Source organism: Sorex fumeus, unplaced genomic scaffold (assembly GCF_029834395.1).
Source record: "Sorex fumeus unplaced genomic scaffold, SorFum_2.1 ptg000011l, whole genome shotgun sequence".
NCBI lineage: Eukaryota > Metazoa > Chordata > Mammalia > Eulipotyphla > Soricidae > Sorex > Sorex fumeus.
In genome coordinates this window covers 4,549,019-4,564,654 of record NW_026606068.1, presented here as the reverse complement: position 1 = coordinate 4,564,654, position 15,636 = coordinate 4,549,019, and the positions used below count along the sequence as shown (strand labels likewise).

Sequence of the window (15,636 nt, the reverse complement as noted above, 5' to 3'; positions counted from 1 at the left end):
CGCATGCAAGGCAAATGTCCTACCTGCTGTGCTATTGCTCCAGCCCCATCTAGAAACATTTTAAAAGTTTTTTTTCCTTCTTTTCTTTTTGGGTCACACCCGGCGATGCTCAGGGATTCCTCCTGGCTCTGCACTCAGGAATTGCTCCTGGAGGTGCTCGGGGGACCATATGGGATGCTGGGAACCGAACCTGGGTTGGCCATGTTAGCTGCGTGCAAGGCAAACGCTCTACCCGCTGTGCTATCGCTCCAGCCCCGAAACATTTTAAAAGTTAAGTAAGGCCTAAAGGTGACGTTTCAGTAGTGAAGGCGGCCCTGCGAATCCCTGCTAAGACTCAGTCGCTGGCGCGGGCAGGAAGCTCCTGGCTGTCTCTTCCCGCTCATTTCCACTCCTGTTGAAGCATGCCCCTAGTGTGGTATCAGAGCCTCGTGTGACAAGTCCTCATAGACGGGGACACACCTCCCGGGGTCCCGGGCAAGCACCCACCTACTGACTGGCCGGCAGAGTAGGAGTCTGTCCTCGTTCGGGAACGCTTGTTGCCTTTGGTGTTTGCTAGGAAGAGAAACCAAGGGGATTAAAAGGGGCTTTCAACTTGGCCTTGAAAGAACCCTGCCTGATGCAAAGTTTTCTTACAATGATCAAAGTGTATTTCCACACGTGCAAGCCCAGGACAGAGCCAAAGTCACCCAGGAGGAAGTGGGGGCGGTCAGCGGGGTACCCAGCCCCGAGCACCCTCTGTCCTCGAATCTGACGCTGACCGTCAAAGTGGGCAAGACAGTTGAGAGTGGGTTAGTCAGAATGAGGCCTTGTGCAGCCAAGGCCTGCAGGGAGGAGGAGCAAAGGGAGGACGGAGACAGAGCTGAGCCGACAGCCCGATGCCCTGTCTAGAGTCGAAGACACGGCCGCCAGGGCGCGTGCTTTATTCTGAAGGGCAATCCAACCAATACATAAACTGATGACTGCAATTTTCACGACAATAAAAATACTGGAAGTTAGCTGTTAGGAGAGATGAAGTCATAAAATTTGCTCATAAGTAGATGGTCACAGAGAGTATCATGCTAAGCGAAATGAATCAGGGAGAGGGACAGACGCAGAATGACTGCACTCGTTTGTGAAATATAAAATAACACAGTATGAGACTGATACCCAAGGACAGGAGACATAAAGGCCTGGAATACTGCCCCAAAGTTGGAAGCCTGTCTCATGAGCGGGGGGAGGAGGCAGCTGGGATAGAGAAGGGATCACTAAGTCAATGATGGTTGGAGGGATCGCTCGGGATGGGAGATGTGTGCTGAAAGTAGATGAAGGACCAAACGTGATAGCCTCTCAGTTTCTGTATTGCAAACCGGAATGCCCAAAGTAGAGAGAGAGTGTGGGAGAGTATGAGAATATGGAAATTGTCTGAAATGCAGGCAGGGGGAGGGGTGGAAAGGGGGGAATAATACTGGGGACATTGGTGGAGGGATGGGTGTTCGATCATCGTATGACTGAAACTCAGACATGAAAGCTTGTAACTACCCAAAAACAAACAACAACAAAAAACCCCTAGAAGTTCTGGCCATCAGAGCCACCTGGAGGCGCGCAGTGCAAGGACGCAGGATTCTGTCTCAGGCCCCAGTCACCAGGGGGGCGGGGAAGTGAGTGCTGGGGACTTCTGAGCCGACGGGTCCCCTGGCTGGTACTCACTGTCCATCAGCCGCCAGTTGAGCAGGGGGTCATAGACGAAGGCCTCCAGCACGGCCATGACGCTGTCCTTGTGCTCCCGGAGCACCTCCATCACCGTGTGGCAGGTAATTCTGTAGTTGCCATCCAGGCCGGTGACCTGCAGAAGGGCCCGGGCCAGGCCCGGGAGAGAGGCTGAGAGGGCCGGTCCCCTCCCCGGCCAAGCCCAGGGAAGTTGTTACTGACTCGGCTGTAGGGGTCTCGAGGAGGAGGGATGAGCCTGTCCCATAAGAAGGCCCCGCCAGGAGTCTGCGAAGTCTGTCCAGACACCGAGAAACACTGACGTGACGTGACAGAAGAGACCCAAAAACTACTGCGGCAACAGGAGCACTCCAGGGAATCGGCATGTGGAACACGAAAGGGATCTCCAGGGCCCAAGAGGTCGCGGTCATGGCACGAACCTTGCATGCGCGGGCCCGGGCTCGATCCCAGCAACCTGCGACCCCCCGAACACTGCCAGGAGCAGCCCTTGAGCACAGAGCTCAGAGCAGCTCCCAGGCCCGGAGAGTGGACCCCCCCAAAGTCTGTTTTCAGCACAGAACTTGAAGGGAACCGGCCCTATCCCACAGCTGTTTTTTTTCCCCATTTCTATCTTCTCACCTCCATGGCATTGGTCAACATTCTTGTTAGTCTAAATGGAATCTTCTCTGGGAATTTCTCTCTGGTCATTGCAACCTGTAAGGAAATAAAGGGCAGATAAAGGAAATAAACCCATTAGACTGTTCTCCATGGCTAAAGCTGAAGTTAAAGCTTTCTTCTGCACCCCTCGCACTGACTTAAGTTCACGGTCACGATCACGACCATCCTGTTGTTCGTCGATTGCCTCGAGCAGGTCCCAGTAACGTCTCCTTCGACCTAGCCCTGAGATTTTTTTTTAAAAAGTGCCGTATTCAAGGCTCTTTCAGAGTTAGGAGAATGAGACCCTTCATTGTTACTGGTATTTGGCATATTGGGTACGCCACGGGGAGTTTGCCAGACTCTGCCGTGTGGGCAGGCTACATTCGGTGGCCTGCCAGTTTGTCCAAAGTAGGAATGAGATAATCAGATGTCATCGCTTCCGGGAGCTGGGTTTTATCGTCTCTGAGTCTTGGCCGTTGATGGGATTACTTACTGACTTAAGTTAGGACACGGAAATGGGGCCAGACAGAGAGAACAGCCGGGGGGGGGGGGCACTCTCCTGGCATGTAGATGACCTGGGGTTCATTCCCAGCACCCAAGATGGTTCCCTGAATCTTCAAGAAGTTATCCCCAAGGGGCCAGAGTGATAGCACAGCGGGTAGGGTGTTCGCCTTGCATGCAGCAAACCCGATTCAATTCCCGGCAGGCATCCCATATGGTCCCTCGAGCACCACCAGAAGTGATTCCTGAGTGCAGAGCCAGGAATGACCCCTGTGCATCATAGGATGTGACCCAAAATGCAAAAAAAAAAAAAAGAGGTTATCCCTGAGTGCAGAGCCAGGCGTAAGCCCCGAGCACTGCCAGGTGTAGCCCCAAACCCAAACCCAAACATAAAACAAACTCCCTCAAAACCCCCTCCCCCTTTTAAACGAATAAATAAATATTTTATATGCCTAAAAAAAGTAAAGTAAAGGCCCTCCCGTTGTTCATCGATTTGCTCGAGCGGGCCCAGTAACGTCTCCATTGGAGACTTTGTTGTTACTGTGTCTGGCATATCGAATACGTCACGGGGAGCTTGCCAGGCTCTGCCGTGCGGGCGAGATCCTCTCGGTAGCTTGCCGGGCTCTCCAAGAGGGGCGGAGGAATCGAACTCGGGTCGGCCAGGTTGGCTGCGTGTAAGGCAAACGCCCTACCGCTGTGCTATAAACCTCAGTAACTTTGTAAATAATGGTTCTTTAATTAAATAAAAATTCTTTAAAAAAAAAACCCTTCCCCCTCCCCCCAAAAAAGTTAACAGCAAAAACAAACCCAGGGAAATAGCGCAGTGAGCATTTAGTCGAGGGACTTGCTGCAGAGGAAACCGAAGCAGCGGGGAGGGAGAGAGAGCACTGTGCCTCTCTTCCGCGCGCACAGCTTACTCCCGCTGTGCTCAGGAGCACTCCTGACGGTGCTGGGGACCGACGCCGAGTCAGCCGCGGGCAAGGTGGGCGCTTCCCCGCTGAGCTCTCTGAGGCCCCTCCTTCCCGCGAGGCTCCGCGTTGTACGGGGGAGAGAGGCAGGAGAGAGCACTCGACACCTTCCGTGCGACACGCTCAGAGAGGGCGGGGAGCAGCTACGAGAGCGCTGCGTGTTCCGGAAGACGCGCTTACCTCAAAGCAGTCCCCGAAGTCGATGTGCAGGATCTTGCCACTGAGCCGGTCCAGCATCAGGTTGGATGGGTGTCTGGGGGGGAGCGGACAAACACACGGGGCACTCAGGCTGGACAAGCACAGTGCTCGGGCCAACCCGGCCCCTCTCGTCCTCTGACGCTGCTTCTGTGACTAGAGCTCGACCAGAACGTGACACGCTCATTTACTGTCTCCCATGGCCCGTGTGCAGGGATGAATCACGGCGACAGTAACTGCGTGGCCAGCCAGGCTAACAGGACTGTGACTTGGCCCTTGGCAGATCAAGGCGGCCAACCCCAGCCTGCAGGCAGGTTTGGGCTGTGACTCCGAAGGCCCCAGGGCCCTGCGAGAATTACGCTCCAGGGCCTCTGAGTAGTAAAATCCTTTAGGGCGGTAAGGGCACCTTGACAGTCACTTAGTAGCCAAGATAGTCTGTTCGCTTTCCAAAACAGATTCCTTTTTTTTCTTCATTTTTTTTTTTCTTTTTCGATCACACCCAGCGATGCTCAGGGGTCATCCTGGCTCTGCACTCAGGAATTACTCCTGGCTGTGCTTGGTGGCCTATATGGGATGCTGGGGATTGAACCCGGGCCGGCCACGTGCAAGGCAAACACCCTCCCAGTTGTATAATCGCTCCAGGCGGCCCCCTCCCTCCCTTTTTTTTCCCTTCTTCTTCTTTTTGGGTCACACCCAGTGATGCTCAGGATTACCCCCCGACTCTGCACTCAGGAATTACTCCTGGCAGTGCTCAGGAACCTTACGGGATGCTGGGGATCAAACCAAAGCCAGCTGAGTGCGAGGAAAATGCCCTACTCGCTGTACTACTGCTCTGGCCCCAAGGAGCAATTTTTTGGGTGGGAAAAACATTATTTTCACTTTCAAATAATTGCATAAGACATGATCCCGGAAGAAGAAAAGAGAACCAGTATTTTTTAAAAAAAAAGTTCCAGTGAGTCAATATCTGAACATTTCTAGAAAAGCCATGCTTTCCCGCAGTGCCCTGAGATGTAATTTATTATGCGGAAATAATGGAAGGGACCTAGATTGGTTGGTTTCAATTATGGAAATAGAATTCTTTGTCTTAGCATAGTGACTGATAAATGTTTACTGAATCAATGGAGCGATCAATCAGATTTAATACGTTCTTTAATACGTTAAATGAAGTAGTACCCTTGAACTGTGGGTTTTTTCCTCTTTAGTCTGAAGTATTGCTCTGTCGACAGGGATAATGAATAGGGAACTAGGGGTGAGGCGGCAAAGAGGCTGAACTTAGAGAACACAGGTACTTGCCAAATGCCGAGGAATTTCATTTGGAAAGCAGAAAATGTGAGGGAAGAAAAAGATCAAAAGAAACAGAGTAAGTTCACTCACCTGTCTCCCAGGCCCAAAATATACCCAACCATGGACATGACCGCCAGGGACCGGGTGTAATTGGTTCTTCGGTCAAACCATACCTAGAAACAGGAGCGAGCACGGGTGAGCCAGGCGCCGGAGAAGAACTAAAACAGTCGCGCGGGATCACACCCACGTCAAGTTGCTTTCCTTCGCTTTCCTTTCTCTGTGGTTTTTGGTCCCTCTCTGGCTGTGCTCAGGGATCAGTCCTGGCTCTGCGCTCAGGGATCAACCTGGCAGGCTGTGTGTGTGTGTGTGTGGGGGGGGGGTGTCATATGGGGTGCTGGAGAGCGCACCCAGGCCGGTCACAGCCAGACACGCGCCCTGCCCACTATCACTCTATCACTCAGCCCCGCTAGAGGTCTTCTTAAATCCCATCAGCAACCACCAGTCAGAACGTACAACGGAATAAAGATCTCGCCCATAATTACAGTAAGAATAAATGACTTGGGCTACACTTAATTGAAAAGGTGCAGAACCTTGATGAGAAAATTACATTTACGAAGAAATACAGGGCACCCGAGAACACCCACAGGAGATTTCCATGTAGGACGGAAGAGCCCAGCCAGGAAGATGGCTCCAGAGTGTGTTCTTCGTTGTTTTTTAGGTTTTGGGGCCACCCCCAGCGATGCTCAAGGGTTACTCTTGGCTGTGCATTCAGGAATTCCTCCTGGCGGGGCTCCAGCGGGGGCTGACGGGAGGCCATGTGGATGCCAGGGATCACGCGCCTGACCCGCTGCACCACCGCTCTGGCCCTCCTCAGTGTGTGTTCTGCACGTGGGACCCTGGGTGTACTCTCCTGGGCACTGCTAGGAGAGACCCCCAGGCTTTGCCAGCTGTGGTTCCAAAAAAGAAACCAAAGAAAGGCACAAAGATAAAGCCTCCCAAATGAAACATATTTAATGTAGCTCCAATAAATATTTAATAGCATTTTTTTTTCTTTTTGGGTCACACCCGGCAATGCTCAGGGGTTACTCCTGGCCTTGCACTCAGGAATCACTCCTGGTGTTGCTCGGGGGACCCTATGGGATGCTGGGAATTGAACCCGGGTCGGCCGCATGCAAGGCAAACGCCCTACCCGCTGTGCTAGCATTTTTTAATAGACTTGACAAAATAAAGGATCCCAACACTTCTCTGAAAGAAAAAAAAAATATGGAAATTGCCAGAAAGACTTGTATTGGGCCAAAGAAATAGTACAGGAGTTTACGGTGCTTGTCTGCATGCAGTCAGGTCCCTGAGCAATGCCAGAGGGACCCCAAGGATAAGAAAAGCCCCTGGGTTGGAGCAACAGTCCAGCGGGGAGGGCACTTGCCTCGCATGCAGCTGGCTCACGGTCAATTCCCAGCATCCCATACGGTACCCTGAGCACCGCCAGGTGTGACCCAAAAGGCCGAAAAATAAAAAACAAAAACAAAACACAGCCCCTGAGCACCAATAGGTGTGACGCCCACTTCAACCCCCACAAACAACTTGTTCTAACAGTATGGTATCTGAGGAGAAAGAGGCTTAAAGAGCAGTGAAACAGGGGCAGAAGCGATAGTACAGTGGGGAGGGCATTTATCTTGCACGCGGCCGACCCGGGTTCAATCCCCAACACCCCATATGGTCCCCCGAGCACCACCAGGAATAACTCCTGAGTGTAGAGCCAGGAGGAACCCCTGAAAATCGGTGGGTGTGGCCCCAAAACCAATCAATCTCCCCCGGCCCCTGCAAAAAAGAAGACCCTCAAAAAAACAAATCCCCCAAAGCCCAAATAAACACAATTTATAATGTATCTAGAATACGTAGCATCTGTGACACAGTAAGAGCTCAAGCACTATGCGAAGTGGAGGCGCGCCTGGCCCGTGTAGCCACGTGTGCAGGGGTGAGGGGGTGAGCGCGGGGCACACGCACCTCGGAGCTGGGACTCTTGAGCCACAGCAGCTTGGCCAGGTCGTCGCCAGCCGTGTTGTTGACGGCGTGCTCGAACACCTCCACCTTCTGCATCAGCGTCAGATGGTCGTAGTCGGGAGCCATCTGCAGGGAAGTGACCGATGAGAGAGCAGCTGGCGGGAACTGCGCTCTGACCTCACCGCCAGGCCCACAGGGAAGGGGAGAGGGGACAGCCTTGGGACAGGCAGCCCGTGGGCACACCCCGATGCCACGGGAGTGGGGACAGCCTTGGGACAGGCAGCCCGTGGGCACACCCCGATGCCACGGGAGTGGGGCCAGCCTTGGGACAGGCAGCCCGTGGGCACACCCCGATGCCACGGGAGTGGGGCCAGCCTTGGGACAGGCAGCCCGTGGGCACACCCCGATGCCACGGGAGTGGGGCCAGCCTTGGGACAGGCAGCCCGTGGGCACACCCCGATGCCACGGGAGTGGGGCCAGCCTTGGGACAGGCAGCCCGTGGGCACACCCCGATGCCACGGGAGTGGGGCCAGCCTTGGGACAGGCAGCCCGTGGGCACACCCCGATGCCACGGGAGTGGGGCCAGCCTTGGGACAGGCAGCCCGTGGGCACACCCCGATGCCACGGGAGTGGGGCCAGCCTTGGGACAGGCAGCCCGTGGGCACACCCCGATGCCACGGGAGTGGGGCCAGCCTTGGGACAGGCAGCCCGTGGGCACACCCCGATGCCACGGGAGTGGGGCCAGCCTTGGGACAGGCAGCCCGTGGGCACACCCCGATGCCACGGGAGTGGGGCCAGCCTTGGGACAGGCAGCCCGTGGGCACACCCCGATGCCACGGGAGTGGGGCCAGCCTTGGGACAGGCAGCCCGTGGGCACACCCCGATGCCACGGGAGTGGGGCCAGCCTTGGGACAGGCAGCCCGTGGGCACACCCCGATGCCACGGGAGTGGGGACAGCCTTGGGACAGGCAGCCCGTGGGCACACCCCGATGCCACGGGAGTGGGGACAGCCTTGGGACAGGCAGCCCGTGGGCACACCCCGATGCCACGGGAGTGGGGCCAGCCTTGGGACAGGCAGCCCGTGGGCACACCCCGATGCCACGGGAGTGGGGCCAGCCTTGGGACAGGCAGCCCGTGGGCACACCCCGATGCCACGGGAGTGGGGCCAGCCTTGGGACAGGCAGCCCGTGGGCACACCCCGATGCCACGGGAGTGGGGCCAGCCTTGGGACAGGCAGCCCGTGGGCACACCCCGATGCCACGGGAGTGGGGACAGCCTTGGGACAGGCAGCCCGTGGGCACACCCTAACGCCAAGGGCGCAGGCACTTGGGGCCGAGCCACCTGGTGAGAGAGAGCCCTGAAGGCTTCCGTCCCGGCCAGGGCAGTGTTCTGGTTCTTTCTGACTGATGTCCACTGCGTCTCAGTGAAGGCATCACTCCTGCTGGTCAGCCATCTGTGGCGTGCAAGTGACATGCCCCATCTGATAAATGATGCTGCCTGTCTCCCCTGGGGCGGACAGCTCCCCCCGCCCCCGACCCCAGGGTGGCTCCAGGACCCCTGCTGCTCAGGAAAGGCCATCCTGCTCGAGGACTCACTGCATTGAACTTCCTTCCACAGCTCATTCCTTGAAAAGGGTTTGTCCAGAAACCTTGCCATGCGCAGAAGGGGACAGGCAGTGCTGCCCGGGGCAGCCGTGCGCCCACGTACCCGTAGCATGATGCGGTGCTCGATGTTGAGGAGGATCTTCTTCTTCTCACGGTAGTCCCGGATGAGGGCGTGCAGCGTGTCACAGTGGGGCACCCAGCCGATGAGGCCCGAGTTGGTGGACAGCGGGATGACAGCGTACCGCTGGATGCTGGCGCCGGGGGAGAGCGGGTCAGTGCACAGTGCTCAGGGGATGCTCCTGGCAGGGCGGGCGGGGGTGGCCCTGGGGGCGGGGGGAGACCCTGAGTCCCGCCTGGAGCTCTCTGCTCTGAGTTCTGACACGAGCCTGCCTGGGGCTTGAAGGTGTGACCAGGGCCCGCTTGGACCGCACGACGCTGTCTCCTCCACCTGCCATTCCTGGCTCACTATTCTGGAATAATCCCGGGATTATCTCTAACCCTGAACAGCCCTCCGACTGAAGGTCTGGGACCAAGGACGAGGACACAGACACTTAGCGGCAGGGAGTCCTGTGGGGTCCGGCCCGTTTCATCTACAGGCGCGACAGACGCAACAGTTTACTCTGGACTGTCTGTACAGGGCATTTCCTGAGGAAAAGTTTCTAAACCTCTGAGGAATTTTTCCTTTTGTGTTTCACTCCTTGGTAACTTGTTTTTTGGGACACACCTGAAGGTGCTCGGGGCGCACTCCTGGCTCTGTGCTCATAGGTCCCTCCTGGCGGGGCCTGAGGGCAATATGGGAGCTGGCGATGGGGCCTGGGGCTCCTGTACCCGGAAGGTACCCTCCCTGCTGTACCATCTCTCCAGGCCCCTACCAGCGATGGCCTCGGGGACACACCTGGTGGTGCTCAGGGGTCACTCTCAGTGCCGTGGAGACCAATCCTGGCCCCCGCCTACACAGAGCACACACTCTTCTTCCCTTTTTTTTTTTGGCTTTTTGGGTCACACCCAGCTATACACAGAAGTTACTCCTGGATCTGGACTCAATTACCCCTGGCGGTGCTCAGGAGACCATCTGGGATGCTGGGAATCGAACCTGGGTCGGCTGCGTGCAAGGCAAACGTCCTACCCACTGTGCTATTGCTCCAGCCCCTTGTCTTCCCTTTTTTAATGACTTGTTTCAGAAAGGCGCAGGGCCACCAGGGAGAGACGCAGGGCGAACAGGGAAGGCCCCAAGCTGTCGCCACTTCCCCCACACAAGTACCTGAGGTTCTTCCGCAGAGACGTGGGGTCGTTGGCCAGGAGGGTGTTGACCAGCCCGAAGAGCTGCATCACCCGCTCGTCCTGCCGCAGGTCTTCATGGCCCTTCAGGAGGAAAACAAACTCATGCCCGTTGCTGCCTGTGGGAGAGTGACACAGTGAGCCCCGAGGCCCGGCCCCACGCCCACTCCCGAGAACCCAGGCCGAGAACGGTCCTGCCTGACGGTCCCTAGACGAGACGTGCTTCAGAAGGCCGGGGAGAAAGTCCAGGTACCTTGTACGTGGCTGGCCCAGGTGTGTTCCCAACACCACAGAGTTCTCGGGCCTACCACGAGGCGTTCCGGAGCACACAATCGGTAGCAAGCCTGAAGCGCCATCAGGTTTGGCCCCCTCCCTCCCCAAACCAGACGAAAATAAAAATCCCCCCAAAATTAAGGGGGCAGAGACATAGAGGTTAAAGTTAGCTTGCCTTACACTCGGCTGATCTCGGTTTGGCCCCCGGCACCCCAAAGAGTCCCCAGACTCTGGCGACCACACAGGAAGCTGGGAATCGAACCGGGTTGGCTGCCTGCAAGGCAAGTGCCCTCTCCACTGTACTATCTCTCTGACCCTGGGTTAAACTGATTTTTGATTAACTTATTTTTTATGTAAGTATCATAGTTTATAATACTATTCCAACATGAGCGTTTAATGAATTGATTTTTTGGTTGTTTTTTGAGCCACACCTGGCAGTGCTCAGGCCTTACTACTGGCTCGTGCCCAGAGATCACTCCTGGCGGGGCTTGGGAAAATCATATGGGGTGTCCGGGATCAAACCTAGAACTATATGCACGCAAAGCAAGTGCTCTGCCCGCTATACTATCTCTCCATCTCCAAGATGAGAATTTTATTCATTTTTTTTCCCTCTCCTGGACATCCTGGCGATACTCCGACGTTAGTTCTGGCAGAGCTTGGGGGCAGGCAACTGCCTTCCCGTGTACTCTGACCCCAGCACGAGCATTTAAAGGGAGAAACCACAAAGCACTAGCAGAGTACTCTAGCCTTCCCCAAACTGCCCCAGAGAGTGACCTCGTTGTAAGAATTCCTTTCTGATTGTATAATTGAAACCCAAGCACAAAAATTTGTAACTCTACAACTGTACCTCATGGTGTGTCACTAATAAAAATTAAAAAAAAAATTCCTTTCTGGTGGCCCCCAGGTACCACTGTGGGGGTCACAGCGGTCCCAAGTGCCACGGGCCCAAGCAGCGCTGGATCCCAGACCACTGAAGCACCAGCCCAGCTGGCCGAGAATCACCAGTGTTCCTGGGCCCCTTATCTCTACTTGGGAGCCCTCCAAAACTTTTTAGATTGTTTTGCGGACTCAGCCATCAGTGCTCAGAGCTTCCTCCTGGCCCTGTGCTCAGGGGACCCTAGACGGTTCTGGCCATCAGACCTGGACCGCTGGTGTGAAACGCCAGCGCCTGCCTGCGGTGCGATCTCTCTATCCTCCTTTGCTCATCTTCTGTGCCCCGTAGAACGAGAGTAAGAAGTCACATTCAGAGGCATCTGGGCCCTGACTCATGGCTTCCCTCCCCCAGGTCCGTGGCTGCCCTCCACACCCACACCCTTCCCGCCCCTCCCCCTGCCCCCATGCTCCAGGATCGTGTGTTTCACTGTATGAACCCAATGGCGGGAGTGAACCAAGATTCCCGGGGAGGCTGAAAGGAGAAATGCACCCTCCTCCCCTGCACTTGGTGAGCCCGGGACAACGGGCTGGGGGGTCAGCGGTGGAGATGGAGGGGGGAGGCGGGTGGCGGAGGGGCACAGTGGTCCTTACCCATCAGTGTCAGCTTGCGGGGCCTCTGCTTGGACGTGATGACCTGCAGGGACGGCGCGATGGACTGGATGCGGACGACGGGCTGGTTGGGGTCGTAGGTTCCCGGCACGGCCAGCTCAAGGTCCCGGCACATCAGCAGCTTGGGGGACACGTACTGCAACTCCAAGGACGTGAGCTGCGCAGGACACCAGGGTCAGTCTCCTCCGGGAGGGACCGCAGTGCGACTCGGGAGTTCCCGACAGGCTGGCCAGGGGCAGCGGCAGGTCCCAGGGAGTGCAGGCGCTCCGGGACACGTGGCCCTGGGCCTACCTGCGGCAGCTGCTTGGAGATGCGCCGGAACACGTGGTAGTAGAGGTCCCAGGCCTGCGTCAGGTCCTTGACGTTCCCTGACTTCATGTACTTCCGGCACCACTCCTGGGCCTCCATCAGGTCTCGGCCGTACGCCTGGGGGAGGGAGGAGCAGCAAACGGCAAGTGGCCGAGGCGCCATCAGGCACGAGGACACATCCCCCAGCGCATGGCTCCGGGGCGCGGCGTGACCGGCTCCACGAGGGAGCTCTGGGCCTCGGGAGTGCTCCATCCCCGCAGGCTCAGGGGGAGTCGTCACGGCAGAGCACACGCCCGGGTGCTGTCCAGCCCAAACCCCAAGACTCTGGTCACCTCGAACATTTCCCTTTTGTTTTTGGTGATGCTCAGGGCTTCCTCCTGGCTTGGCGCGCAGGAATCACTCCCGGGGGCGCTCGGGGGCACCATATGGGATGCCGGGGATCGAACCCGGATCGGTGCACTGACCCCCTGCACTACCTCCTCGGCCCCAGCGATGCCATTTCTGCTGCGTCCCCCCGAGGACATAGAGAAAAGGCCGGTGGCAGGGGCCTGGCCGGGGCGGGGAGGCCTGGTCGAAGGCCCCGGTACCTGATTGAAGGACGTCTCCTTCAGCGTCTGGGGCCCGCGCTCCATCATGGCGTGCAGGGGCTCCAGCACCTCGAACATGCCCTTCACGTTCCTCTCCCCGAAGTACAGGCGCGAGGCCTCCTCCAGGCCCTCGTGCCACATCTCATGCCAGAGGATGGCCACGCGAATCAGCTCCTCGCTCACCTGGGGGGGGGGGGGGCGGGCAGGGGCGTCTCAGCCAGGCAGGCGTGTCTCGGGGACGGGGCGGCGGCACGGACGGGCCAGCCGCGTGTCCGCGGGCCGCGCCCCGGCTCACCATCATGGCCTGCTGCACCAGGGTGTTGCTGTGCTCACACATGTTCTTCAGGATCTTGTTGGCTGCGTTGTGACGGGCCGTGGTGGTCGACTTGGAAGCCACGGTCAGCGGGTAGATGAGGGCCTGGGCCACGCGGGAAGGGCAGGAGGGACGGTGATGCGGGGGCGGCGCCCTCAATCCCCACGCCCCAGAGGGTCCCTGCGCGCCCCCAGGAATGTGGCCCTGCATCCCAGGAGATGCTGCAGAGTGTCCTCTGATTTTCTGTCTTATTTGGGCCCTGCCCGGGGCTGCTCTGGCGCTGCTCCTGCCCGGTGCTGTTGTTGGGGGTGGGGGGCGGGGGGAGACGGGGTATCGTCCAGGTCCACCCAGTCTCGGGGGCACTGCTCCTCAGGAGGGTGCTCCCGCCCCGGTCACCGTGCACCCCAGGCCCGTGGCCCCTGTGGCGGCAGGATGGCAGCCTGGTCCCCGCCTCCTGTCGCTGGCCCTGAGAGGCGGCGGGGGCCGGGGGGGCGCCGTCCAACTCCACAGGGAGCTAGCTGCTCCAGGACGTGTGCCCGGACCCCGTACCTGCGGGTGGTAGCGGCCGATGTCCGTGAGGAGCTGGTGGATGAGGCGGCCCACCAGGGGCCTGGGCGTGTCAATCCTGGCGATGAGCTGAGGTATGACCTGGGATGTGGCGGCAGCGGAGGAACAGCCCCAGTTACGCTCCTGGGCAGGGACCAGGCGGCCTTGGGGTCTGTCCCGGCCGATGCTGCTGGGCTCTGAGCGGGGTCGTTCTTTAAGCCCCTACAGAGCCTGACGGCCACTGGGCATCTCGGTCTCGGCCCGATTCCTACATCGCGGCCCCTGGGCCAGGTGGCCCCTCCCCACAGCGCTGTGACTCTGAGATGGAGGAGTTATTTATTTATTTATTTATTTATTTATTTATTGGGGGGGTGGGGCAGAGAGTGGTGAATCAAGAAAGTTTTCATTGAAACTTATTTACAGAGAGGAGAGGAGAGAAAAAGGAGAAGCACACGTTCGAGAGAGAACACGGGCTTCTCCAGAGGGAAACAGGCTGGCAGAGAGACGCGTGTGAGGGAGAGCAGGGGCGTGGCGAGGGGGCCTGAGGGAGGCACCGTCCGCCCGAACCAAGTCTCACCTGTAGCCAGGTGTCAATCTGGATCGCCTTGACCCCTTCTACTAAGGCCTCATTCACGTCTGGCCAGTGGCCATAATCGAACCATAAGGTGAGGACTCTGGAAAAGGAAAAAAACGAGAAAAATCACAGAAAATGCAGCCTCCCAGCTTTTGCCTATTTCTCATGGTTATGATTCATTATTATTATTTTTTTTCATTTTGGGTCACACCCAGCGATGCTCAGGGGTTACTCCTGGCTCTGCACTCAGGAATTACTCCTGGCGGTGCTCGGGGGACCATGTGGGATGTCAGGGATCAAACGCAGGTAAGCCGCCTGCAAGGCAAACGCCCCACCCGCTAGACTATCGCTTGGACCCTTGCTTTGGTTTCTGAGCCACACCTGGCTACGCTCGAGGCTTACTCCTGGCTCTGCACTCAGGGGTCACTCCTGTTGGACACGAGAGCCCATATGGGGTGCCGGGGAATGAACCTGGGTCAGCTTCGTGCAAGGCGAATGCCCTCCCACTGTGCTGTCTCTAAGGCCCTGTGACTTACAGATCTTAAACACAGTTCTGGACCACGCTCCTGGCTCAGTGCTCTGGGGACCATGTAGAGCCAGAGATGGTCCCTGGGCTTCCTGCATCCTAGCACCTGCCCCCTCTCCAGGCCCTCCGAGGAAGGAAAGAGCTGGGAGGACCTCCTCAACATCGGGCCTCAGGAGCCCTTGGCAGGGGCAGTGGCCGTGGAACCCACACAGGGGACACCCTGAGCCTGCAGCCTCAATCCACAGGGAGTGGACCTGACCTGGCGGGCAGGGCCCGCCCTCACGGTCTGCAGAGGGCCAGTGCCAACTGTCCCAAGGCGCTGACCTCAGAAAGATGCCCCAGGACACGCACCCCACGGCCCCTCAGAGGGAGGTGCCCTCCTCCCTGCAGACCTCCCGCAGGCAGTGACCACCCGCACAGGAGGCTGCAGGCGGGAGAGACCGGGTGGTTCGCCCCCCGACGCACCCCTCCGGCTTGCCCACCTGAGCGTGTCTTGGAGGTTGTTGCCTCGGGACAGGGAGATGGAGCGGAAGAAGCCCTGGACGGCAGGGACCGTGTACATCAGAAGGGTTTTGGACAGGTCCTGTCGGAACACGGGTGCGTCAGCTCTCTCACGGAAGCGGGCAGCGGTGCACGAGCTGGCGTGTGCTCCCTCGCCCCCACGGGACAGCTGGGCACGAGGCCCCAGCCCAGCGCCCGCCCCTGGGCACGGCCTTAGTAACCGGCACCAGTGCTCCGACGCCGCCACGACTGAAGGCGCCACCCAGGGCTGGGTGCAGGAGAGGGCGACCTCTG

General features: G+C 58.0%; 1 protein-coding gene across 1 annotated transcript in view; it reads right to left on the bottom strand.

Moving 5' to 3' along the window:
* MTOR (mechanistic target of rapamycin kinase) overlaps positions 1 to 15,636 on the bottom strand; it is a 126,335-nt gene that overhangs the window by 7,281 nt on the left and 103,418 nt on the right. The window contains exons 39-53 of the mRNA XM_056110858.1: positions 15,324 to 15,424; positions 14,319 to 14,415; positions 13,745 to 13,843; positions 13,178 to 13,300; positions 12,883 to 13,065; positions 12,278 to 12,412; positions 11,969 to 12,143; positions 10,155 to 10,290; positions 8,997 to 9,144; positions 7,293 to 7,415; positions 5,379 to 5,461; positions 3,990 to 4,062; positions 2,323 to 2,397; positions 1,687 to 1,822; positions 487 to 552 (exon numbers count right to left, since the gene is read on the bottom strand). Of these exons, the coding sequence (XP_055966833.1) occupies positions 487 to 552; positions 1,687 to 1,822; positions 2,323 to 2,397; positions 3,990 to 4,062; positions 5,379 to 5,461; positions 7,293 to 7,415; positions 8,997 to 9,144; positions 10,155 to 10,290; positions 11,969 to 12,143; positions 12,278 to 12,412; positions 12,883 to 13,065; positions 13,178 to 13,300; positions 13,745 to 13,843; positions 14,319 to 14,415; positions 15,324 to 15,424 (1,753 nt within the window). The remainder of the gene's footprint in view (positions 1 to 486; positions 553 to 1,686; positions 1,823 to 2,322; positions 2,398 to 3,989; positions 4,063 to 5,378; positions 5,462 to 7,292; positions 7,416 to 8,996; positions 9,145 to 10,154; positions 10,291 to 11,968; positions 12,144 to 12,277; positions 12,413 to 12,882; positions 13,066 to 13,177; positions 13,301 to 13,744; positions 13,844 to 14,318; positions 14,416 to 15,323; positions 15,425 to 15,636) is intronic.